Source organism: Cornus florida, unplaced genomic scaffold (assembly GCF_030987335.1).
Source record: "Cornus florida cultivar Cherokee Brave unplaced genomic scaffold, ASM3098733v1 CherokeeBrave_3.0.0_Hap2_Chr05, whole genome shotgun sequence".
Classification (NCBI taxonomy): domain Eukaryota; kingdom Viridiplantae; phylum Streptophyta; class Magnoliopsida; order Cornales; family Cornaceae; genus Cornus; species Cornus florida.
Window position 1 is genome coordinate 115,085,124 of NW_026775575.1, and position 27,870 is coordinate 115,112,993.

At 36.6% G+C, this 27,870-nt stretch overlaps 1 protein-coding gene across 2 annotated transcripts; it reads right to left on the minus strand.

The window, feature by feature from the left end:
- Nucleotides 1–242: 242 nt before the first annotated feature.
- LOC132308809 (protein arginine N-methyltransferase 1.5) lies at nucleotides 243–27,586 on the minus strand. 2 transcript variants are annotated; one of them, XM_059807042.1, is made up of 23 exons: nucleotides 27,050–27,415; nucleotides 21,863–21,980; nucleotides 14,285–14,394; nucleotides 13,771–13,860; nucleotides 13,600–13,665; nucleotides 12,583–12,674; nucleotides 12,376–12,451; nucleotides 12,183–12,269; nucleotides 11,142–11,226; nucleotides 10,048–10,139; nucleotides 9,928–9,963; nucleotides 9,720–9,788; nucleotides 9,114–9,182; nucleotides 8,953–9,006; nucleotides 8,516–8,590; nucleotides 7,066–7,158; nucleotides 6,866–6,969; nucleotides 5,345–5,393; nucleotides 5,177–5,263; nucleotides 4,535–4,640; nucleotides 3,086–3,173; nucleotides 2,664–2,757; nucleotides 243–2,210 (listed from the first exon to the last, which is right to left on the minus strand). In XM_059807042.1, exons 1-23 carry the CDS (start codon nucleotides 27,182–27,184, stop codon nucleotides 2,127–2,129), a joined length of 1,959 nt encoding a protein of 652 aa, XP_059663025.1. In that variant the 5' UTR covers nucleotides 27,185–27,415; the 3' UTR covers nucleotides 243–2,126. The 2 variants fall into 2 exon arrangements, with proteins under 2 accessions (XP_059663025.1, XP_059663026.1); XM_059807043.1 differs by lacking the exons at nucleotides 243–2,210; nucleotides 2,664–2,757; nucleotides 3,086–3,173 and adding an exon at nucleotides 4,958–5,029 and having other exon boundaries at nucleotides 27,050–27,586.
- Between the last annotated feature and the right edge of the window lie 284 nt (nucleotides 27,587–27,870).

Genomic DNA, 27,870 nt, shown 5'->3' on the forward strand with positions numbered 1-27,870 from the left:
ATAATTCGCCACCAATTCGTTAAACAATGGATCGAATCGGATCAGATTCTTAAAATAATTAATCGGATTGAATTTTTCAAAATAATCTATTTTCATCAATTTCATATCCACTTACAAAGCTGTATGACAGAACCAATTTAAATACATAATAGGCTTTTCTCTTTGCTCTTCTTTAGCACTTTGGGTTCTTTCATCTTTAGTTAGGTTTAAGTTTTGATTAAAAAGTCCTTGATCCACGGTGATAAATATTATAAAACTAATGGTATAATACTTACTAAAAAAAATACAAAAAGAACAGTGTGTTAAGAGTAATCCGCCACCGATCCATAGGACTGTCAATCCAATCACAGATTTGCGAATTTTTTTGCCCACCCTATCTAAAATCATAGTACAATGTGCGTAAATCAAAATCAAACATTCTTTTAACTCGGCCCTTTTACGCGGGTTTTTTTACCCCTAAAACTTCTTCTCGTCCGCGACCATGATGGCGGTGGCTCGACCAAGGATCTCCGACGGTGGCTTCAAAATTAATCCGAACTTCGTTGAGCTTATCATCAATTTCATCCCGAGAGTATCCGTGATTGATGAGAGTGTCCTCAAGTATCACGAGATTGAGCTCAATCTGGCGTTTGCGGTCGTGGTCTAGGATGTCCTTGTTTTCGGGTTTTTTTGGTGAAACCCAAATCCTTCCCACTTTGAAGCGGCAACATCTTCTTCTTCACCAAGAACTTGTTGCTCTGTGTGGACCCGTTGCTACCCGAACCCCTAGGGGTCACTAACCCGACCCCATTATACATGGCTGCGATTCACAGAATGACAAAACTCGAACCCTTGGTTAACCCCTTCGTGCTTTAGTCAAATTGACGACCAGATCTTAAAAATACGAAACCCTAACCCAAATAGGTAATACAAAAGTTAAGGAGAGACGGAGTGGTTTTAAATACCCCTCAGACGACTCCGTCTTAGACTTGCATACGGATTACTAGGGGTACAGCATCAAGAAAGTCAGCTAATTCATTACGGGTAGAGGGAGGGGTATTGTAGAGAATATAAGCAATTTATTTGGAGCCCTACAGTATTTATTAGAATCCGTACAAAGAAAGGATTACTATTTTCACGGGCCATCTGATTTATTCCATTAATCGGGTTTTATAAATTTAGTCCAACTTAACCTGGACTTTGTATCTGGAAAAAAACAAAGGGTGTGTCAGTGTATTCTTTTAAGTATCACCTTAAATAGGGCGATTGGAAGCTCGCCTATTCTTCACATATTTGTTCAAATAATGAAATAAACGTCCTTCAAAATCACCTTTCACACCGACAGTTATATTCTCGTTTATAAAAATAATTCATTAGATTGTTAATAGTATTTTTATGTAGTACCAGTAATTAATTACCATATTCTTAATTTATAATGAACTTGTAATCCAAGTCTAGTTTTGGGCTGGCCTTTCTAGGCCCGGGCAGAAGCAGGGAAATTCCACCAAGTCAAGACAATCAAAAAGTGACGGGTCTTGTGGTCGTGGTGCCCCCACCAAATACTGCTAATGACAAAATTGTTCTAAATTCACGAACCCAATTGACAAAAGTCACAAAACCCAATTGGCATCAAGGCATGGTTAACAGTTCCACCATTTTTTAAACTGGAACCAAACAACTGCATGGTTCGGATTAGTCCAGAACAGTTCAAATGGATTCGCGTGCACCCCAGCCTCTCACGCATAGAAGTAAGATCAGCTCTTTAATCGTCAGGCAGTATAATCTAAAAGCTCATCATACCAAAGTGCAAACACTTTTGGATCTTAGCCAATTAAAAAATCTGTAGACAACCACTATGAAACTATTTGATCCCTCTAACAAAATTCTTGTAATATGATGAAATCCCAATTTTCACTCAAGAAACTATTGCTTGATACAATGAACAATAACTATATTTTGATATCTTATTATACAATACATAACGAGGTTGAGTGCAATCTCATCCCGGTCTTAGCAAGGCTGTGTGGCCCCTTCATTCGCCACGATCTCTTCAGAGGAGAATGCTCACTTCCAAAAATTTTACAACAAAGGGCTGCTCTCTTGGCCTTCACTTCGACTTCCCAACCTAAAACAGAAGATTCATGGTCCTATAGGCCAACCCAATATGAACGGCCGTTGGTGTTGTGAATAGCAGATTGGGTGGGAGAAGTCGCACACCATTCATACCAAACCTGTCACACTCAGCAAAAACAAACCCAGCACTGGCATCAGATATCATTCAAGAAATCATAGTTGCATTAATTGTGGAAATTACATATGATATTTGTCACACAGATTTTCCCTCTATGCCTGTAATTATAAACCATTTACTAGCCCATAACTTTCTTTTCTTTTTCCTTATTTTTTTTTTTTCTCTCATTCTTTTCCTTTTTCTTGTTTTCTTCTGGCTCCTATATAATCAAGGGCGGATCCAAGAATTGTTAATGGGTGGGCTAATATTTTTTTGGGTGGGCTAATACTAGTAATAAATTTTTTTTTTGGGCTGAAGTAAAATTGCATATAGTAGATTTTTTTTTTTTTTTTGGGATGGGTTTGAGCCCACCAAAACATACACCTAGATCCGCCCTTGTATATAATCAATGAAAGCAATAGATTATACATAAATATTCAGTAAAAGAATTTACCTTGGTGGAACCACAACACCGCCAAATGTGTACTTCTAAAGGTGAACCTGGTCGTATGCATACTGGTGTCCTCAAAGGGAAAAATATTGGAAACCTGTTTTCGAGAGGGGAAAAAAAAGAGGCAACAAACAAAATTCAGCTATACTCGAAAAAATGATTATAGAGTAACAAACCTCAACTTCCCTCCATTTCACATTACCAAGACATTATTTAGATTGACCAAATAACTTAGCGATACCATATCAAATATTCAGGCAATTAAAACGTAATGCAGTCCACTGCCGAATATATTCCAACCAAAGAAATTGCTAATTGAATTGAGTTATGAGCTGAGTTTATTATATTCAAGCCACACATAAAGTTGATGGACCTTTACTTTAGAAGCATTTTAGAAATTAGAATATAAAGAACAAAAGTCATACCAGCTGAACATGTTTGGTGTTGCTGTTGACGGCTCAATACCGAGATGTACATCTTTGTAAAGTGTTGCATCAAAATAGCCCGCAAATCCTATCAATTAGGAGCAAGTAAATGGAGTTAAAATTTTATCACGAATTTGCAAGAGAATTTTAAATATCTAGAGCTGCTACGCTTGAGAAAACTAATGCAAGAAGCAATATGTCTTGATCACAGTAAAAGTCATATTTGCAAGGGTTCGCATACATAACATCCCAAGGTTATATCACAAAGTTCCCATTCAATTTCTTCTCCAATATTGGAGCTTTGAATGGCAGAAGTGACCCTGAAACTCATCAAACCCTCTTATGTTAATTTCTACCACAAGATTGATAATTCAGGACTATGTAGAAACTTTGGCCATTGGAGATGTCGCTTAGGTACCATTTGCTCCCACTTGCTTCATTTTCTCAACACGTCTATGGACATGAAAATAATTTCCCATTTTTTCTTTTATGTTTTTCAGTTAAAAACTTATTTACTTGCTACCAGTTCCCTGGCGAAACATTAACTTCTTAGCTTATAATTGTCTTCCCCACTCCACTCTTTTCCCCAGAGCCAATTGAAGAGGCACAATGCTACCTTAATGGATTATTTTTTGTATGTGGAACAGCACAATGCTCTCTGAAACATGGTACTACGGCAGAGACTTACATAGCTTGCATTGATTGCTTAGTTAGACGTTAGAATGCGATAGGAAAATTTTATAATCAAGACAGGATTTCATAATGAATATAACACATCAAATAATCTCTCCTTAAAAAATCCATGAGATTTCTAACTTCAAAGAGCATCTTTGATGTGAATGCAACTGCATAACACGACTTCATCCGTATGCTAAACTGTTGATGACTTCGGGTCATTGACCTTTCTTGATTGTACAAGCCAAAAGATGAATAAGAACTGAACCTGGTTACAAAAATAAGAAGAAGAACTGAACCCCTAAATTTACCCTTCTCTTATAGATATGTAAGCACTTCTACATTGTGCTATGATTGCTATGGTATTACTCATTGAACTTTTTTGTCCAAAATGTTGATAATCTTGTACATTGCCTTGCCCAAAATTAAAGGTAGAAAACAAGAAGAAATTTGTCAGATAGCCAAATTTAGAGATTCATGTCTGTAACACAATTTTACTATGCAGTACCGAATTGTGGTAAACATTGAGCATGCACAACTTAAATTGCTTTCTACTTCTCTCAATTCATGCTCCACCTCTAAGACAATCAATGTCAACTATTATCGTTGATCATCAAGTTATCTGAAATTTCGCCCAGTTTTAAAGCATTTAAGAAGAAAAAAAAATATCAAATCCATGTTTCAAAGTGTTGTGAATGATATAATTTTTCATTTTAACAAAACTTCTTGCTACATATAGAGCAGTAAAAACAACAAAGTTTTGTCATCGCATACCGTGAACCATAGCTGATCCTGTATCACTGGGTATCTCAAACTGAAGCTTCTTATAGCGCTGATTGTTTTTCTTAGTTGAGCACTCTGGATGAGTAAATGTAAAGACCTAGGCAAGTTAAAAATAAGATATAGGTTATTTAAATCACTTAATTATTACTCCCTCCGTTTCATATTAATAGCCCCATTCTTTTTTGGGTGTCCCAAAATACTTGTGTCCCATTGGAAAAGTCAAAGTAAGATAAATGCATCTTTCCATAAATACCCTTCAAGTTTTCAAAAAATTCCCAACTTAATAATACACATATTTAAACTTGAAAGGATAACTTGGTAATTTCAAGAGGGGACAATGCATTTCTTAAAAAGTTCAAATACCAAAAAGGACTATTACTATGGGATGGAGGGAGTAGTTGACAAGCCACAGACCTTGAATTAAGAAAGACTAATGTTTTTCCCATTAACGGAGAGGAGAGCACTGCGACCAAACTTTGGCATTATCTGCACAAAGCGGATGTCCTCAGACTCAGACCCACGTTTTAACACTTGGCCTCCAAAATTTAAAACACTCCACTAAGCAATGGCCCCATAAACCACAGAACTAAAATTGCTAATAAAATTTACTGTGCAATTTGAAGCAAAACTCACAGGATGGCAGGGAGCAAGCCTTGCTACAGAGTGCAGTTTGACAACATAAGCAGTTTCAAAGTGCACAAGATCTTTGTGTGACTTAACCTGTAAAAAAACCAAATTAGTTCATATGGCATGCTTAAAAAGGAAATAGTGACTCAAATATGGATGTAGATGAGAAATTACATCATTATATAGTTTTGCTGCTGTCACAGGTTGGATAAAACTTGTATACCTGAAGTAGGATAGCAACCAAAGAAACATCTCAGATAATATTTAATGGCCATTTGGTATTAATATTCAGATTGATTTTCCAAATGCTATCATCAATTATTAAGGAGACTAGAAATGAGAGCACTCGCCTATGAAACTGGTCTAGACCCGACATAGGTATAAGTCTAACTTCTGAGTGAGTCACCAAATTTTATTTTATTTTCCTCTTTATGGGAGGTAAACATAAGTAATAATAATTCACTTTCCTTTTCTATGACTGGTCAGGAAGGATGGATTGTTCCAAATTATCAACTTCTTGTTTTAGCACCTTTCTGTCTAACTGTGTGTTTTTTGGTATCCTATTTCAGTTATAAACTTCTAAAATAAGTAACTGTCATGGACTCAAAATAAAATCATATTTGAATATAATCACAAAAAACCAGTTAAAAACTAAATCAAAATATATACAGTTACCAAGACATCATTTCACTTAGCCCCTCAAAAGGTAGTAAATAAGATGGATTAGAGAGGGAGTGATGGTCTTCATAATGGTTCTGCTGATGATTTGGATCAAGTGTGGTGATGGCCAATGGTTCGATGGGATGGTCATGATTATGTGGTGGAGGTGCTGGCGCTGAGCGACTGGCAATGTGGTAGAGGTAACGTCTGTGGTAATGGTGGTTATAAATGCAGTCGTAGATGTTGCCATAGTGTTCACATTGATTGTAGACATGATTTGGCAAATTTAAGGTGGTGGGTGTGTTGGGGCACTCTGGTTGTGTGGCAATTATAGTTACGTCCCAGACACAATGGGGTGCAAAGCCTTCCATTAGCCCAAATTTATGTTGTAATTGTTACTTTTACAAAGACGTGGGATGAAAGCTGTAATTGTTTCTGATGGTTGTCTAAAAAGCTTCTTTTACCTTTCATACTCCACTCCTTTTCCCTTTCAGACTCCACTCCTTTGCTTTGGGCTTATCTTTAGGGGACAAAATCATCAGCCACAACAAACATGTCTTCAATTGTTTTCAATTTTCATCATTTGAATACCACCGTAGAACCCCTCTTAAGAAACACCATTGCTCTCTACAGTATCATAATGGAAATGAAGAGAGCACCATAAACAGGCTTGTACCTGGAGGCCACAAAATGCCAAGACCCAAAAGAAGTCTCACGAGGGGCCCCTGTTTTAAAGTTTCAACTACAATTCCATTTTCTAACAGCTCAACTTAACAATTAACAAGTTAGGAGCTGTATAAGTCCATTATTATTATTAATTTTTTTTTTATTATTATATAAGTTACTAAAATTTTAAATTCTGAAAGTTTCAGTGGTAGCATATGATCCTAGGATGAATTAACAAATCTTCTAGAGAGAACGCACAAACCATAAAAGATATGTAGGATCATCGGAACATAAATGTGTTGAAACTTTTCTCAGGTAATATAAACCAATAAACCATAGCACTCATCATTTTAGCGATATGATACATACGATGATGGAATTGAAATGCCATCTTGCTTCAAAAATCTTTGAGCTCCATCAAGGCACTCAGGTGACAGCTCATTGTCCCCAAAGGAACCCAGCAATTCACTGACCTACATTAAAATAGGGAAGAAAGAAAAGAACATAAGCGATTGCAAATGAAAGAAGGAAATAAGTGCTACAGATTTACCATAAGAATATCCACCTACCAAAATGTCAGCTTTCTCAGGAGCATCCCAACAACGCATGTCACTAGAAACTATGGTAACAATATTTTCCCAGCCCTCTAGTTTAACCAAGCTCTGCTTCAACAAACTTATTGTTATTTCTAAAACATGGGATAGTACCATTTTAAAAAATAAATAAACAAAAAAATGTCAAGAGACTAACTAGCTTCAAACACGCTAATAAGTGGAAATAATATTTAAAAAAAGCCGTGAAAGAGCATTTGGAAACTCGAGACAATTAAAATATAAAAAGGCATTGATCCTAAACACCCACATACCACACCAGGGTATCATTTATGATGTAACTCGCTTGGCTTGTAAAATCCCACCCATCCTTTTGCATGTCCATGCTTGAATTCTGAATTTGATCACTATTGTTCAAGTAATTTGAGTTTTTTTCTGTTCATGCAGTCTAAGTTTGTTCTGCTAGAATTGGTTTTTGGCCATGCATTTTAGTACTGAGTCTACTACTGACTGTCTAGGGCAGTAAGAAGTGGAAGCAGTGATATATTATGACTGGATGTTAATTGCCGAGTTTCATGTTTGCAAGTGCTTAATTTTTGGTGTTTGGATGCTTGGTTTGTTTACCATCACTGCATAATGAATATTTAGATGATAAAGAATAAATTACTAATGCTTGTCCTGCTTACGCAAGCTGTTGGGTGGGAAAGACTAATTATTTTCATTTTTTTACACGTCATGCTCTTGACTCCTAAAAGGTTTACAACTCTTTATTAAAATAATATCTATTTGAAATTTAGCTGATCACATCATTCCATTGTTGCAAGTTGGTAACTTTATTATTTGCTTATTCTATACGACAAGTGGTTTATATTGCTTAGGCTCACATCTTGTGCCTATGCTCCAGGCTACCTTGGCACTTGACATGTATGGCGCCTGAATAACTAGATTCAAAATTTATGCAGATCCTCTTTCTAATTTTCACTAGCTTCCACAACCCCAAATTACTATCCACTTTTGTGCTACTCCTATCTCATGAAGTGGCAATGTTTTTTGTTTAACAACCTATTAGAGTTAATTGCTGGTGATAACAAAGTTATTTTTTGTTCATTTGGAATGGAACTGTCTTATCATTTTAGAAGCACAGAACTGTCTTATCATTTTAGAAGTACGACTTCACTTAAGCCACATCACTTAAATCTGTGATCATCAACTGCATTTGATGGCCCAACAAAATAACAAGAAATTAACAGCATAAAACCTTAAATCCTTACCAACACATTAATCACTGAATCAAATTCAAGACAACAATATTGATAACAAGTTCAAGTGAAGTTGATTACAAAAAGTTACAGTAATATGCAATATGCAGTGGTTTAAAATTAGCAGCATACTGAAAACAACCACAACATCCAAGAAATTCTCACAACGGACAATAACAATATATGCTAGACACGATTTTACAACTTACATGAAGTGTAACAACTGCATTCGGATTTTTCTCCACTGCATAAACTCTCAACTTGCGTCCGGTTTCTTCAGCTGCCTAATTGTTAAACAGTACAAAGGAAAATCAGAGGGGAAAAAAATTTCAAACTAGCAAAAAGTAGCAAGCAATCTACTTCAAGAAACATAAGCCACAACCAACTATGCAAAAGCTACAAAGTTAAAAGTAGAATTTGAATATGGACATGCCTACAGTTTTGACACCTCTGGACCTGCACTGCAGACAGTCCAAATATATAAAATCAAAATTTTAAATCCAGAAACACAATTAACAAGGGTAACCATGTGATAGCCATGTACGCTTCCTTTTATCTCTTTTTTGAGAATTTAATATTAGAGCATGTCCATATCATGTCAAGTCCATGACTTGTATGTCTGTGCAACATGGGATCAAAGATGAACCTGTAATGACGCTCTAACAAGAGGTCCACGTCCAGCTCCCACAACCATTAGCACCTGCAACATATTGACATGATTTAATAGATTACATCAGCAAACTCATGCAGAGATGACCAACTAAAAGGAAATCAGTATAGGATTTTGGTGACAAGACCGCAGCTTACAGTGGTAACCAAAGATGCTTTTTCATCCGGGATTCTATCAAGCAGAGCTTTACAGATTGCCCTTTGGTACTACCAAAATACGAGTAAAAGATTAATATTCAGAAATTAAAAAAAAAAAAAAAATTACCACTAGCCAAAAACCAAAATTGTACTCTAGAAAATTAGCATTTAGGCTCTACAAAAGGACTGCTGAGCTACTAAAAAATAAATAAAAAATAGCAACAAGTGCAATATTGGTGATAGCATAATTCTGTGAACTGTTTCTTAATAAGTTAATATGACTAATCAAATAATTAGGTAGTCAATATTTACAAAAATGGTTTACAACTTTTTCATGTTGCATTCAATACTTAACAAAATGGTTCTGAACTTTGTTCCATTATATTTAATTGAAGTTATTGCATATCATATGCATTTGTGCCTGAAGCACGATCCTTTAACAGAAGACAAAACATCCACCTAACAATTATCTAAATTAAGATATCGTTGAGTTTCTCTGTCATAATCAAAACCCATAATGGAAGCCAACATACTAGGGGACAATGCCAACTTTTCTCATCACAGAAAGTTAATCATCATTTATTTCATGGTACTGCATGAATATACCTGGCTATATTTGACTGTATCCTTCTCAAATGTTTCGTATGTTTGGGCCTCTAGATTATCCATGAGTGGCTGCATTTAGAAAGTAGGAAAACCCAGCATGTAATTGCCAAAGGAATAAGGGATGTGGCATGATTTACATGAGTAGGAGAATAATATATTCTTAAAAGAGAAAGTTGCTACTGAAAATCTAGATTGACATACAACTTACTTGCAAAGGCGATTGTAAGAAATCTCTGTAACCAAGCTGGCATTGGAGAAAGGAAAAGGTCAAATAAAGATAATGTGTCATTGAGAGAGAGAGAGAGAGAGAGAGAGAGAGAGCGGCTACTTCAAAACGTTCTTGCTCAGGAAGTGGTTCCATCCTCTGATATAAATAACCAACATAGTCCAAATATGACCTTATGGGATGTCTCTGAGTACCTGATATGAGAATACTTCAAATTGTGAAAAACGAAACAGTAAAGGTACAAATAAGAAAAAAATAGCAACAAAAATATTAAGGAGTTTTTGTTTTTGAAAAGTAAAATTTCATTAAAGGCACTCAAAGGGCACACCAAGGAACAACTGAATAAAGGAAAGCAGAATATCCTCACACGGCCCAAAAAGTAAAAATAAAAGTAACGGATGTACATAAACGCCCTTTCACCCAAAAATAAGGAACTCTATTAGAGCGCTTCAGCACCCAAATCGGTGCTTCCACCCATCAAAGGATCTATTTCTCCCTCCACAAACCCCCAAACACATAATGGACCGGCCCTCCAAACATCTAAAGCTAGTCTTCCAACTGTACATTCCCTCCAGGACTCAAGAGCTTCCGTTGCAGAAGCTGAAAGCACCCACTGGATTCCAAAAGTAGCCAAAAACACAGACCAAACATTTCTCGCTACTGGGCAACGCAACAAGAGATGACTCACTATCTCCTCATTTCTCTTCCATATACAGCACTTGTTGACTACATCTGACAGCGTTTCTTCATATTGTCCATAGTCATATCAAGGAAAATTATCCACATTTACCACAAATTTCTTATTCAGTTTATGCATTTAAAAATATTGCAAAAGGACTGCATATGCAACCTTAATAGTGAACTATAAAATATCAGAAGGAAGCAGAAGAAAGAGTAAGTTGTGGCTTCTTCTTTTCAAAAAGATGAGTACTTCATGGTAAGTTGTGGCTTCTTCTTTTCAAAAAGATGAGTACTTCATGCAAGATATTATTATTGCCCGTACTATGTAGACCACCAATTTTCAGAATCTCTTACAATTTTTTTTTTATTTTTTATGAGTACAGATATATCAGAGAAAGTTCAAAAGGGGAACGCATCCCGAGAGCTATACAAGGGCCGAAGCCAAGAGAGAGGTCCTAGGGACCCAACAAACCCAAAAGAATCTCTCACAGTTGGTCAATCCATACACAACTTACCATCAATGTGATTATCAGTATGATTAGCAGATAACTCTGAACTTCCCGCAGGAAAACTGTGAACTGGTTTCCCGGAAATAACTATCTGAAAGGGAATCGCAAAAAAGAAATAAGTAATACAATTACAAGTTATTTATATGGAAAATCATACAATATTCCAGTTTCTCTAAATCTGCAATACTCTTAAACCAATCAACTAGTATGATTTAAAAGTAGTGCAGATAACATGAACTGTTTCAGAAAGAAATGAAAGCAATTTTAAATCTTCACTACCATATGCAATTGAAGGCGAAATTTTGAATGTCACTAATGTTAGATATTTGGAAGCGAATAAACAAACTATTAAAGAACCATTCAACATAAGCTTTTTTCCAGAAGTGCCAAAACTGCATTGCATTTAAGGTCCAAGTCAATGGCATTGCACTTGATTGTGTATGAAGTTTCATATTTGATTTTTAAGCAAAGCAATAGACTTCATTTAATTTAGATTGATCTAGGCTAAAGGGATGTCAAGATAACCAACTTAAATAATGCATTGGGTATTTTAGAACCACGGCATCAAAAATTTAAACACTGTATATATATATATATATATATACACACAGCAGGTGTCATTTTATGATAGTGAAATTTGAAATCCAGAAAGGGAAAAATAAGAGCCAGAGCCTAGCCGGAAGTGTGGCCAACGAGGACGTTGGCCCCCCATGGGGGTGATTGTGACAATCTCTGTGGGCGGGTGTGATGTGGGCAGGTGCAAGGCATTGGACGAGCTATCACACTGGCAGACTACAAGGTGTCATGATCCCACATCGCCTGGGAAAGGTGAAGTGCTATATGTAAAGTTCAACACCCTTCTATGACATAATGCGCTTTAAAGCCGTGATGGCCGTGAACCCATTAGAACTCCGGAATTAAACGTGCTTAACCTGGAGTAGTACCAGGATGGGTGACCCCCTGGGAAGTCTCTGGTCCGGAGGATCCAAAAGCGGATAATATTGTGTCTTGGTAGGATGAGGGTTGTTACATAAATAATGTAGTTACCTGTATTGAATGGTTAAAAAACCCAACCATTAGCTTTTGGTGGCGCTTTGATAGACAAGGGTACCCCCGTGCATTTGTTAGAAAAGCCTGACAAATGAACAGCAATAATCATGAGAATCTTAATCATAGAAGTCGCAAAAAAGAATGTTTAGCCTTAAAAGAGGTACACCAATGAGAGTGCCAATATACCTACATTGGTATGAAGTATGGCTGCTTTAATAGGCTCTCCAAACCAACGTCCAAGTGAATTTGCCGAAGGTAGTGAAGACCTAGCAAACAAACAGTCCCAGTTCAAGTATAATTATTGGAAGTTCTGGAGCAATGACAGTGAAATTTATCAGCATTTATACACTCATAAATTAATATATTACAGAAAATACAACCATTGAAGTAAACTCACAACACATCGAGGGCAATTGACAACTGACTGTGATGCTCACAAAGAAGACGAAAGGAATTCCACAATTCCCAAGAATCAACTTGTCCATCACTCTGTTGGGCAAAAACAGAAGGCTTCATGAAGACCTCAAAGTATATTGCAACCATGTTTTCTATTTATTGCCCATTATATTTCAATGGAAAACAATTAAAATTGATTTTACTTAAATGATCACATAACATAGCTAGAAGTACAATGCCAATATTGAAGAAAAAGCAGATTATCGAACTCAGTTAGGATGGTTGTCATTATGCACATAACTTAATTAGCACCTATAATTTGAACTCAGTTAGGATGGATGTAATCACTTTACTCATTATATATCATAGTGAAACAATTCAGATGGGTTTAGTCAAGTGTCTCATAAATTAGTAAGGAGTACTATGTCATTTTTTGAACAAATAGAATATTGAACTCAGTTAAGAGCACTACGTCAATATGCACAAAAGTAGTGGCTACATATGAAGTCACTGAAATTGACATGGAATCACTACACCACTCAAATCATAAGGTTACAATTGAAATAATCAAATCAAAAAATAACATAACAAGAAGAAGAAGAAAAATCCACCGACACCCAAATTAATAATAATAATAATAATAATAATTTTTATTATTAATTGAGCCCCAATCTACATCATCTACACCAGCTGATTATTGGATAAGGTGTTGCAGGGGAACAAGAGTTAGATACTCAATCAGGAAAGGCATTTAAGGAATATATATATTTATAATTAGGGATTCAAATATATGGATTGACCATGACAGCTTGAGACTATCCTAAGATTTTGAGGCAGGGTTTAAAAAGTGAGGTGTCTTCCTTGCTGGGGACATGAGAAACTAATAACAGGAGAAGAGAAGAGAAGAGGGAGAGGAGAGGGGGGGTGTACATATTGCAGAATCTAGAATAAACAAGAATATGTAACAAGATATCCTTACACTAGAAGGTCTACCTGCATTGAGAGGAGTACTACTCACCAAATTATCAGAGTTCCCACTCATAGCATCATCATCAGACTTCTCCAATGGAATCCTAAGCCACAACTTCAACATGGAAGTAAATAATAAGAACATAGACAATAAAAAAGAATACAAAATTTATAGAGATTTACACACAAAGGAGTATAGAGTGTGATTTAAGATTGGTACCTGTATACTATTTAGGTTCTGTAGAATCTGATTAACGCATCTAGCATAATTAGCACAGGATGCTCCTTTAGGGGCAGGAAGTAGACATGCCTTCAGGAGAAATGTAAAATGTGAAAACTGCAGGCTTCTTGTGAAACGATTTAGAGGAATGTGAAAGCAAGCATAAAAGGCAAACCATTCATAATCATCAAGCATCATTTTATATATGAACCTTCATACTGTATCAAGCACTGATAATATGCATCATCAATAGAAAAGAATTGAATCGGTAAAGTATGAGCCTATTAGTAAATGCTGTTTAGCACCTTTTTTTTTTTTTTTTTTTTTTTTTTTTTTTTTTTTTTGGCATTAAAAAATACTCTAAAAGGAGTACAAAACAAATTCAGAACCAGAAATTAGAACCTAAATCCTTTTCTAAAAGATGAACAGAGACGCACTGCAAGAAATAAGGGTGAAAAGTTTCAAGTTTTACAACCCAAAATTTCACTGCAAATTGGTTAACAAAGATACACACCTGCAAAGAGAGATGAGAAGCCCAGGCTATTTCTTGCTTCAAAGCAATCTCAGAATCATTCCGAACTATCTCATCTTCTGAATCCAAGTCAATCCATGAGCTAATTTTGCCTGGATAAGATACAAAAATGTAATAATCGAAGGAGTCACAAGGAAATGGATGATGCAAAAATGATAATTATCGCATATTTAACAAAGTTAGTTATAAAAAAATTGCAATTCAAAATTGGAACATTTACAATGAAGGCATTGTATATTCAAAAATCAAACCATTGGCATACACTAGAGTTTTGACTGTAATTACAAGTAACATAAAAAAATTATGTATGATACAGTGTGATATTGAACAACTATTATTTCACAACATTATCAAACCTGAGAGGATTATAGAACCCCAAAAGGTCAGTGATATCTTCTCAATATTGTATGAAGAAGTGAAATTCAGACTTTGTATTTATTTGTATAAAGTGGCTCCTCTTGAGGTTGAAACAACATTCTAATGCTTGCAGCAAAAGCTTTCACCATTTCATCAAGCAATTACTTGTAAAAAATGAAGACCTCGAACAATTTTTTATATACTTAAAAGTGAAGGTAATTAAAATTCTTTTGAATCAACATTATATCCAAACTCATTTCTCTACTTCTAATAGAGGGTATTACCATTTCTCTTGCATCTATCAATCTAACCAGTATGAAATATAATATAGTATACTAATATAGTGAAAATTGAAGATAACCAAAAATGGGAAAAACAAAAACATTTTATTCTTTTGGATCAATTTCTAAATCAAATAGGTGACACTGGGGCAAACATTTCCCATCAAAATAATGGCAAAAAGAAACAGTATAACTGGATAAATGCTTTTACAGTCTTATTAACGTAGCGGAAACAATAAAGAACAGGGTTAAACCCTTGAACTCACAAAGAACACACTCACAAGAGAGAAATTGAAATTATATTGATAATGATGATGTTTGTAGACTTACATCTCTTGCCTTTATATAGGCAAGTCAAAAATAAAAAATAAAAATAAAAAGAAAGTATGCGTGAAATAATATTAAAGGGGAAATTTGAGATTTGATGGAGTAGAATCCTCCTTAAATCTTGCAATGGAGAATAATATCTTCTATTGCTGGCAACTACACCAAATCTCCTTTTGACTTTTCCTTATTTATTTATTTATTTCCTTCTATTCTCCTTACCTTTTCAGCCTCCCTGATTTGCGATGATTCTTTTGACTTTTCCTTACCTTCTATTCTCCTTACCATTTCAGCCTCCCTGATTTGGGATGATCCTGTATGTTCAGATAATCGCGAGCGAGCTGTTCTACATCAGTCTCCCCTGCGTAAAAAGAACTCATTCTCGAGTTACCCGAATCTAGCGGATAATATTCATGTATGTCAGCCAAATTGAAGGTAGAAGAAATGGCCATGTCAGTAGGTAAATCAATCACATAGGCGTTGTCGTTGATTTTCTTTAGAATCTGGTACGGACCATATTTCTTGGCTTGCAGCTTGTTGTACGTTCCCACTGAAAACCTCTCTTTTCTTAGATACACCATCACCAAGTCCCCTTCTTCAAATACTCTTTTCCTTCGTCTCTTGTCAGCTGCGGCCTTGTATTTGGCGTAAGTTTCCTCTAGATGTTTCTTGACACTCTCCTGAATGGTCTTAATGTGCTCAGTCATTTTCTCTGCAGCGACACTCTTCCCCAGCAAATTCGGTAAGGATACCAAATCCAAAGCAACTTTTAGAGGACAACAATACACAACCGCAAACGGGGATTTGCTAATGGACCTGTTAATCATGCAATTGTAAGCAAATTCTGCCTGGGCAAGAGCAAGATCCCACTGTTTTGGTTTCTCTCCTGAAATACAGCGAATTAGATTTCCAAGGGTCCTATTCACCACCTCTGTTTGGCCATCAGTCTGGGGGTGACTGGTGCTACTGAAATTAAGAGAGGTATCGAATCTCTTCCATAAGTCCGCCAAAAGTGAGATAAAAACTTGGTGTAAACGAACCACCTCCTTAAAGAACAGATTGGCCATTTGGACTGCATCGTTCTTCTTGCATGCAATAAAATAGGACATCTTGGAGAATCGATCGACCACCACAAAAACAGAGTCTGCTCCTCGCTGTGTCCTCGGCAACCCTAGAACAAAATCCATGGATAAATCCTCCCATAGAGCATCTGGAACAGGCAGCGGTGTGTAAAGACCAGTATTTTGAGATTGGCCTTTATTAGTTTGGCAGATTGAGCACCGCCGCACATGGTTCTCCACGTCATGCTTGAGTTGTGGCCAATAATACCGTTCTTCTACCAGCTCTCGCGTCTTATCACACCCCAAATGTCCTCCTAATCCTCCTCCATGCAATTCACGAACCACTTGCTCCCGCAAAGAGCTCCGTGGAATACACAACTGATTGTCATTAAAGAGAAATCCTTCTTGCATGTGCAACCCTTTAAAGGATTGGCTCGTTTTACATGCTGCCCAGGCTTGGCCAAAATCTTCGTCAGCCTCATATAACTCATTCAGGCATTCGAACCCTGTGATTTCAGCCCTCATAGTTACTAAGAAAGCTGCTCTCCGACTTAGTGCATCTACAACTTTGTTCTGTTGGCCTGACTTGTGTTTTAGCGAGAAGGTGAATCGCTGGATATAAGCCGCCCATCGCGCGTGCATCCGATTGACACTGTTTTGATTGTTAATGGATTTCAGTGCTTGGTGATCTGTAAACAGCACAAACTCTCGCTGGATAAGATAATGCTCCCATGTATACAAAGCTTGCACCACCACATAGAATTCCAACTCATAGGTAATCCACTTCTTGCGTGCTTCACTCAGCTTCTCACTGTAAAACGCTACTGGCCTTCCTTCTTGTGATAGAACTGCCCCGATTCCCACTATTGAGGCATTACAATCTACCTGAAATAGCTTCTCAAAATCTGGAAGGACTAAGATTGGGGTTGTTGACAGTTTTTCCTTGATTAAGGCAAAACTTATCTCAGCTTCCCCTCCCCATTGGAATTTTCTATTATTCATGCATTCTGTGATGGGAGCCATAATACTACTGAAGTTCTTGATGAACCTTCGGTAGAACGTGGCTAAGCCATGGAAACTGCGTACTTCTCCCACATTCTTCGACGTAGGCCACCCCCGAATGGCCCTCACCTTCTACTCATCTACCTAAATGCCATCACTACAAACCACATAGCCGAGAAATACTAGGCTTGAGGTCACAAAGCTACACTTCTTCAGATTAATGAACAGTTTATTCTTCTGCAAAGCTGTTAATACCTCTCTCAAGTGCAAAAGGTGTTCTGCCTCTGTTTGACTATAAACCAGAATATCGTCGAAATAAACAACTACAAATCGACCAATAAATGGTTCGAGTACCTGATTAATCAACTGCATGAAAGTACTTGGTGCGTTGGATAATCCGAATGGCATGACTAACCACTCATACAATCCTTCTTTTGTTTTGAACGCCATTTTCCACTCATCCCCAGGGCGGATTCTGATCTGATGGTATCCACTCTTGAGGTCCACTTTGGTGAAGACTTTCGATCCCGCCAACATATCTAGCATATCATCCAACTGTGGAATGGGAAATCTGTACTTGACAGTGATTCTGTTAATTGCGCGACTATCAACGCACATTCTCTAACTGCCATCTTTCTTCGGTATTAGCAAGGCCGGAACAGCACATAGGCTCATGCTCTCCTAAATCAACCCTTTCCGTAGTAACTCTTCCACTTGCTCTTGTAAGATCTGACTCTCGTTGGGACTCATTCGGTAATGTGGTAGATTTGGCAGGCTCGCCCCGGGCACCAAGTCAATGTGGTGCTGAATGTCCCTCATGGGAGGGAGACTATCAGGTAAGTCTTCCGGCACCAACTCACTAAACTTCTGCAATAATGGTTGCACTATTGCTGGTACTATAAAAGGAGGTTGTTTAACTACTTCCCCATTGCACATAACAGCAAAGATTTCAGGGGCAGTTGTTACTTCGCCCATAAATTCCTCACTGTTGATCAACATAACTGAATTTCCTTTGGGAAATTCGGCTTCTTTCATCGGAACCAAAACAATCTTCTAACCATTCTTGTATAGAATATACACATCGACATCAAATTGCCATGGTCTGCCTAATATCATATGGCATGCATCCATGTCGACTACATCACAACGCACCTCCTCTGCATATGTTTTCCCAATTGAGAATGGAACGGTGCAGGTTTCAATTACTCGCGTTTCTGAGCCTTTCTTGATCAATCCAATTTTGTATGGATAGAGATGTTTCTCTGTTTTAAGCCCCAATTTTCGAACCATTATTAAGGAAACAATGTTCTCACTATTACCGCTATCAATAATAACATCACATACCTTATGGTTGACAGTGCAACGTGTACGGAACACATTATGATGCTACGGGTGCTCCTCTTTCTTTGGCGTGAACATCAACCTCCTCACGACTAAAGAGTGGGACAACAACTCGCCATTGTCTCCTTCAGTCACCTCTTCTTCTTCAAAGGTAAGGAACTCACCTTCCTCACCCTCGCCTTCCTCATGCTCGACCAGATTTACTATCGGTTGCTTGGGGCAATTGTTGGATTTATGGCTAGGATCTCCATATCGAAAACACTTGCCTATACTTGGGTGTGCATAGGGATTTTCTCTCACAACCGGAGCTCCCCTCCCAGCAGGGCCTATGGGTGCTGTGGGCTTGGCCTTTGTTGGACCATCTCCAATGCCTCGCCATGTCATTGGAACAGGGGCTATCGCGGTCTGTTTACCCAGGTCATGTGTAGGACGTTGGGTATTATATGAACCACGAGACCGAATCTTTTGACTTCCCCAGTAACGATTCTGCTCTCTCTACCGCTGTGACACCTCAGACAGTTTGAATAACGGTTGCAGCCCCACTTTCTCTTCAATATCCCATCGTAAACCGCCTTTGAAACAGGCCACCATGCTAAATTTGGGTTCCACCAGGTTGTTACAGAATGACAACCGATAAAATTCTTCAGCATATTCAACAATCGTTCTACTTCCCTGCGTGCAGATATTTTTGATAAAGAACCTGTTCGTAATCAGGGGCTAAAAATCAAGCTTTCATCAACTTCTTCATCTTAACCCATGTACGTACCAGATCCTTACCCTCACGTACACGGGTAGTTTGCACTTGATCCCACCATGCTGAATTGCTGATGCGTTCAACTTATAGGCCATGAGTTTGACTTGCTTCTCCTCCTGGATTTTCATATAGTCAAAGAAACGTTCAACTTCACTAATCCAATCCAAGAATTCTTCAATACGAAGATGACCTTGAAAGGTGGGTAGGTCAATCTTCATACAAAAATCGCTGGAATCATCAATTTCCCATCGACCTCGATTATCTCCAAACACCTGTACTGCTCGGTGGTTACCAAAACCGACATTTTCCTCATAGGCTGGTTACCTATTCGGTGGGTTTGGGTTACGATTACCAGCAGGATGTCCATGATCACTGTCCTTGGGCAGCCTGTTGTTCTCACGGTTAAGTTTTACCATTGTCAATCTTGCCAATACTTGACGCATAGTTTCATGCATATCAAGCAAGGTTCGATTAACGTTGGTCTGGAACTCAATAAACTCAGCCCTCAAAAAAGCTACTCCATCACGATCACCGTCGCTGGAGGCGTTGCTTCCATCTCGTGAACCGGCCATCGAAAACAAAGGCGAATCTTGGATTCGGAACCTTGCTCTGATACTAACTAACGTAGCAGAAACAATAAAGAACAAGATCAAACCCTTGAACTCACAAAGAACACACTCACAAGGGAGAAATTGAAATTATATTGATAATGATGATGTCTGTAGACTTACATCTCTTGCCTTTATATAGGCAAGTCAAAAATAAAAAGAAAGTATGCGTGAAATAATATTAAAGGGGAAATTTGAGATTTAATGTAATAGAATCCTCCTTAAATCTTGCAATGGAGAATAATATCTTCTATTACTGGCAACTACACCAAATCTCCTTTTGACTTTTCCTTATTTATTTATTTATTTCCTTCTATTCTCCTCACCTTTTCAGCCTCCCTGATTTGGGATGATCCTGTATGTTCAGATAATCATGAGCGAGCTGTTCTAGATCACTTATGTTATCGTAGAAAGTATGCTCAGTTCAAGGATAATTTTTTAAGGCCATATGGCTAACTATGCTTCGAATGCAAATTATATGTGGTATGAAATGATATGTTCAATAAGATAGTACAGCTGAAATGAGGATGTGACGATGGATAGGTATCAATGAATTAAGAGCAATCATGAGGAGCTGGAGGCAGTACAATTAAGGACGAGACAAAGAAAGTTGTCTAAGATAGCCCAATTATGTGAGAAGGACAAAGTGCATCAGCAAGAGTCACTTCATCCAAGTTTGAGGGGATATAATATAAGAGCAACATGAGATAGACCAAAGAGAACGTGGATTGAAGCAGTCATAAAAAAACTTAAAGACCTAAGGTTAATAAAGGATATTGTTTTTGCTATAGCGGAATGGCAGAGAATTTCTATAGCCAACACCAAGTATTTGGATAAAATTATCTACTGAGATAATTTCAGTCGCTTGCATGCCAAATAGTTATGTAAGATTTCCCCGAATTTCCATTCTTCATATTGTACAGGAACAAAATGCCATAAAAAAAGACACAAAATAAATGAAGAAATGGATACGGATTGAACTAGGTTAAGGAATGGGAGAGAAAAAATTATGCTAGTGATGTTGATCATGGAAGGTGACCTTGATACCTGCAATGTTTACCTTGAAGATGATGGCAATGATATAAGAACAAACACATTTCTCTCTTATGCAGCACTCTTTTAGTTCCCTTAAATGTCAATGAAGTTCCTTGCGCATATAAATATATAGAGCTTATACTAGAATTCTTCAAAATTATGTGTTTTAATTTAGTCTATGTTTGTTCCATTACGAAGCAATCCTATAAAATATTCTTTTATAAATATTCATTAACAAAATGAATCCCCTGAAATCCATGGAAGAGGTAAGCCTAAAAAACAACTACCATTTGGGTTTTGGTTCAACCATAAATCTGAGTACTCCTTTCCTTTAAAGCAGACTCATAAACGTCCCCTTTTTTCTTTGGTACACACCAATATGATGAAAGACTACAAGCTTTAGAGGAGCATCCAAAATCATGGAACAAATCGAGAAGCTTTGCCTCAAAAAGTTCTTAACAAGTACTAATTTCTAGGGTAATATGTGAATACAAGAAAAGAAGAAAAGAGGCGACTCTAATTAATGCAGAACACATTGCATATGGTTGTTTAAAGAATGGATATGCATATTTATGCATCGTGGTTTTTTAAAATGAAAATTCAACTGAATATAAAAACATAAATCTGCCTGATATAGTCTAGAAGGTAATAAAAAAGGCAAACATTAAATCACAAACAAACTCATCAAATGTACAAATGAAGAAATAAATAGAAAACAAAAAAAAAAATAGACTAAGGCTGACAACAAATAGACCACAAACACAACACAACCAAGAGTTTAGGAAGGACGTAGATACCAACAACATGAGTACTCCACTGTGACGGGCTCAACACTATGTCTGATCCAGCAAAAGGAAGAACACCAGATCTGCTTCTGTCATTATCCATCAAGCTAGGCCTATAATCAGGATTCATCTGTGTCGTGAAGTAAAAAGTAAGTACTATATGGTTCTTCAGTACCAATTAAAATTATGTGTTGCTTCTTTCAATCAAAATCTAAATTGCTTACAACCAAGTAAACATCAAAAATAAGTTGCCCTACTACAAACTTCGTTACAATAAGATAGATATTATTAACAATAAAAAAAATGAATGCTGAAACTATCAACATAGGTAGAAACCATCAAAGTAAGAGCTGAATCACAGGAAGCATACTAGATTTTTTTTATTATTTAAAAAAAAAAAAAAAGAAAAAAGATTACTTATAAGAAAAACATCACACATAAACTGTTCAATGAGCAACCAATCAGCTCAATATGATACAGAATTAAATATTATGATCATATTTAATCAAAAACACTATAACCAGAAAGCCAGGAATTAAGCTACTAACATTTTGATAGATGACGTACTTGTCATAGTGAAAGGTGAAGCCACTATTATAAAACATTGGCTCTATTTTTTAATTATTGTATTTCAAGTTTCAACAAAGGGTGTTAGTTAAAATTAATCTAACACCATTCGATTGTATGGGTAAATAAAAAGATTGCACTATGGCCGTGAAATGCAAGCAAAAATTACTCGTATGGTTCGTCCAATACTAACTCCCGAAAGAAGCCATGCAAACCCACACAAAGTGCAATTTTTCATCAATTTATCAACATCAAGAAAACCAAAAGAATTTGCATAATTTTGTTATGACGGGTTTTGAAGAGAGAAAAATTAAAGAAACAACTTCTAAGCCAAACAACTTAGATGTGGCCCATGTGTAATTTGTGCACTTGCAAAATAGAACAAATTTGGTTCCATAAGCAGTGAAATGCAACCAATTCAATATAGATGAGCCTACTACCAATCAGATATGTGCTAACCATTGACTGCTGTGTCATTGACTAACAAGTCACCAAAGAAAGCCAAAATTACTTGGGAAGCTCAAAATGACACTAATCCATGACCATTTTTTTGTTTTTTTTTTTTTTTGTTTTTTTTTTTTGCAGTCAAATGCAACATATGGCTCTCAATTTTATGTAATGAAGGAAACAAGAACAAGTATAACCCATTTTGTTTCCATAAATATAAATCATTAGATCAAGAACAGTTCAAATTTTAATCATAAAAAAAAAAACCTTTCACAATAAAAAAATTATTTTGCTCAATTTCAGTGTTAATCACCACCTCCGCTAAAAGCTTAAGTTGTTAGAGATGGTGTAACTTTAATATCTTAATTCTTCAATATGCCCCCTCACGTGTGGCCTTCTTTTGGTCCAACACGTGTCACGAATTTAAATATCAGGGTGACAGTGAGGTTTGAACAGAGGACCTTGCCTACTATGATCTATGATACTATGTTAACCACCATCTACTTAAGCTGTTACAGAGAGTGCTTGCTCTGATACAATGTTAACAACCATGTACTCTAAAAGCTTAAGCTGTTAGAGAGGGTGTAACTTAATATTTAAATCCTTCAACATTAAGCAACTAAGAGATGTGAAGAATGCAGTCCCTAGAAAGAAAGAAAAAAATGCATTTTTTCAACAAAAAATTGGGTACAGTTAGAAAACAAACAAATGTAGTCAATAGCCTATTTGTGAAACTGGAGTTTCAGTTCAACATAGATGACCATTGACACGCTGCTATAGGTGAGCTTACTGACCATTCACACACAAGGACAACATTCGGTTGATGTGTGACTGGCTAATTGGTCACCAAAATTCAAGTAAAACATGCATGCCAAAATAAAACATGCAAAGACATAAGTTTGAGCAAAGATGAAATATAGAAAATAAAGGTAAAACCACTAGGGTAACAACTGATAGTAATTACAAAAAGGAATGACTAAAATATAAAATTACACCTTCTATAATAATACAACACAAACCCCACCCAAATATTTCACTCTTTGATAACTTCTATTAATAATCTCTCTTTTTCCTTGTGGAAAAAGCACTCCCAGAATAATAACCAGTAGGATCAATAACTGTTGTAGTTCTGCACTATTTGGGTGGTCAAAGTAGCTAATGCAACAACTAAAAGAATCATCTTACTTCAAAGCAAAACGTTCGAAGTAGATTCCTCGCCCAAGGTGATGACTAAGAGTCAAATATTAATTGTATACATTGCTCAGGACTCAAGTATCAATGAGAACTTGAAAGTCTAGAACACTACACAGAATTTATTGCCAACTTAAACAAAGGAGGATTTGAGCTTGGAGGATATGAAATAAGGCAAATGTTGCTAGCATAACAGCAATTGCACTGCAGCATGTGAGTTGTTCAGTTTAAGAACTACTACATGGTTACTCAAGGATAGAATGCCTGATAATGATGCATCCAAGTAGAGTGACGAATTGTGAAAATTGGTGCCAACTGTAGAAAGGCAACAAATTTAAGATGATTGACACATGAAAAGACACCTATAGCAAATCCTCCTGTACGTACGAGTCAGTAAATTAAAGGCTCAAATGCTGTGAAATACAAACTATGCCGATTGTTTATAGCAAGTTTTCTAGGCAATTGATAAACACTGCTAATGTCACCATAAAGATTCAAATTTTCATTGCACAAACCTAGTAATGACAAATTACATTAGCTAATCTCCACTACAATGTAATATAATTAAGGAAACACAATAGAAATAATTGTTTTAACCAAAAAAGCATTACTTGTAAAAAATTTACATATGAAATGTAGTTAACAGCCTGTTAGTGAAACCAATAAGCCTTGTTTCACTGGAAGGAGCCATCAACACAGCAATGCTGTTGGTGAGCTTACTGACCATTCACATAGAAAATGACAGCCATTGGACTGATATGTGATTGGCTAATTAGTCACCGTAGACCGTCCAACAAACCAAACATGTGAAGCCACCGTGAAATGTGAAAATATATATTCACAAACAAATCCAATGAAGAGATTCATCGGACATGAGAAACTAACCAAAGGAGTGACAATGAAATCAAAGCCACCATTGATATTGACAACCAGAAGCTGAGGCATGTCATCATTGAACTCTGTCTCGACTCTATAAGTGCGAATCACTTTTATCGCCTGACCTTTCCCCAAGCGGCATTTTCAGAGACTTTAGAGAGAGACGCAAAGGAGTGAATGAAGACCTAGAGGGAGTCGGCTTTGACACTTCTACATATGTAGTGTGGGGTTTGGTAGGGTTTTTCCATCAAACTTACATGACCTGTCGGTGCTATAAATAGTCCAATTACAGTTGGCTAGGGTTTTCTTTTGGGGGCTTGAGGAGTTGGCTAGGGTTTTGGGTTGAGTTCAACCACCAACTAATGACGTTAACTTGGGTGGGTCAACCGTATTTAACATACACTAGACCCGATTTTTACATATAGTGATTCCGGGTTAGAAAGGTGAATCAACCTAAAGTCCCGACTTTTACATTATTAATATGTTTGCTTAATGTCTTAGAAACTAAAAATATAACAATCATGTAGGCAGTAGATGAAATTTTGATACAGATTATAAAAGTTGGGTTAAATTCATGACAATATTTTTGTAAAACTAAACTGATTGGAGACTTTTTACTCTTTGAATGGTTTGGTTAAAATGCAAGCATAAAACAAAGTCTCAAAAAATTCCTCAAATTTGGTTAGTGGATTTATAAATTGGAATGCACCCTCACACACAACCCAAGTTCAACCCCTTGGGTCTTGAATTAAATTTATAATCAACTTATTGAAAAGCTAATTGGCATCCAACAATATGAAGACAACTGTTACAGAATATGTTTGACCTAAACCATTCATTTGGCACTCCACTTTTTGCAACAGATTGTTCAATGGGTCAGATTTAGAAGGCGTTGATAAGTTTACGAACAGGCGTAGCATCCAAGAAGATGAAGCATCCAAGAAGATGAAGCGAACCCATCAAAAATATATTTATTTTTAGGGTAAATTCAGCTTATTTCTCCTTAGGTTTGTCAATATTCCACATAGATGCCCTCTACGTTTCATAATCCCACTTACCTTCATTGAGGTTGTGGTTTATGTAACAAATTTCCCCTGCCATTAGAGTACCTGATGGAGACAAACCTCGTGGGACGTAACTGGGATTATGAAAATTTTGCCATTCTGATGGAGACAACTTGGTAACGGTATCATGGAAGACCAATTTTGCCATTCTAATGCTTGAAATGACATCTCCAACTTCATACAATTCATGAGCAAAATGGAAAAATAACACAATACCGTTACCAAGTTGGATGGCAAAAGGGGAGGTAAATGGAATTATGAAACGTAAAGGAGGTTTATGTAGAATATAGACAAACCTTATGGAAGGTAAGTGGAATTTACTCTATTTTTTGTTATGACAAATAATTTTCACAATACAGTATGGAGGCTCAAAGCTTTAGAATATGTTTAATCCAAATTAATTCATATGAGACTAGAATGATTTTATCGGTTCCATTTCAATACAAGCATGACAGTAATTACACTATTCCAAGTAGAGTGACACAACGTGAAAATTGGTGCCAAATGTAGAAGGGCATCAAATTTAAGATGATTGATGTTTGAAAAGACCCCTATAGCAAATCCTCCTATACACTAAGTCGGCAAGTTAAAGGCTATAATGTTGTGAAATACTAACCACACTGATTGTTTATAGCAGGTTTTCTGGGCAAAACATTGATAATGTACAGTAAAAAATCAAATTTTCACTCAAACCTCTACTGCCAAATTACATTAGCTAATTCTCCACTACAATGTACATATAGTTACCGAAACACAATAGAAATAATTGTTCCAACCAAAAAAAAATTACTTGTAAGAAATTTAAATATGAAATGTGGTTAACAGCCTGTTAGTGAAACCAATAAGCTTTGTTTCACTATAAGGAGCCATCAACACAGCAATGCTTTTGGTGAGCTTAGAATATGACAGCCATTAGACTGATATGTGATTGGCTAATTAGTCACCGCAGACCGTACAACAAACCAAACCAAACATGTGAAGCCACTGTGAAATGTGAAAATATATGTACACAAACAAATCCAATGAACAGATCCATCGAAGATGAGAAACTAACCAAAGGAGCGACAACGAAATCGAAGCCACCATTGATATTGACAAACAGAAGCTGAGGCATGTCATCGTTGAACTCTGTCTCAACTCCACAATAGCGCGAATCGCTTTTATCGCCTGACCTTTCCCCAAGCGGCATTTTCAAGGACTTTAGAGAGAGAGACGCGAGTGAGGGAATGGAGACCTAGAGGGAGCCGGCTTTGACACCACTTGATATGTAGTGTGGGTTTTGGTAGGGTTTTTCCTTCAAACTTGTATGCCTGTCGGTGCTATAAATAGTCCAATTACAGTTTGCTAGGGTTTTCTTTTGGGGGGTGAGGAGTTGGCTAGGGTTTTGGCCTTTTTGGGTTGAGTTCGACCAACAACTGACGACGTTAAATTAAACCAAAAAAAACATACTGACGACGTTTATTAAACCAAAAAAAAAAAAAAAAACTGACGACGTTCACTTGGGTGGGTCAACCCTTTTTGACCTACACTAGACCCGACTTTTACAAATGTTTACTTCGGGTAACTAGCGGATATTAAAAAGGTGAATCAACCCGAAGTCCCGACTTTTACATTATTAATATATTTGCTCAAAACCCCATAAACTAAAAGGATAAATTGCACCGGCCTTTTTTAAAGTTTAAAAAAATTACACATAGATAGAGAACATTTGACCTTTATTATTCTGATCTCCCTTAAAAATGTGAAATATCTTTCATACCTTTGTCTCATTATTATAATAGTTTAATAGAAAATAATTTGTCAAGCAAAAGGACTCTTTACCCTTCTATTTTCCACTCATCTTGTTAACACTATAATACCCTACTTTTTTAAAAA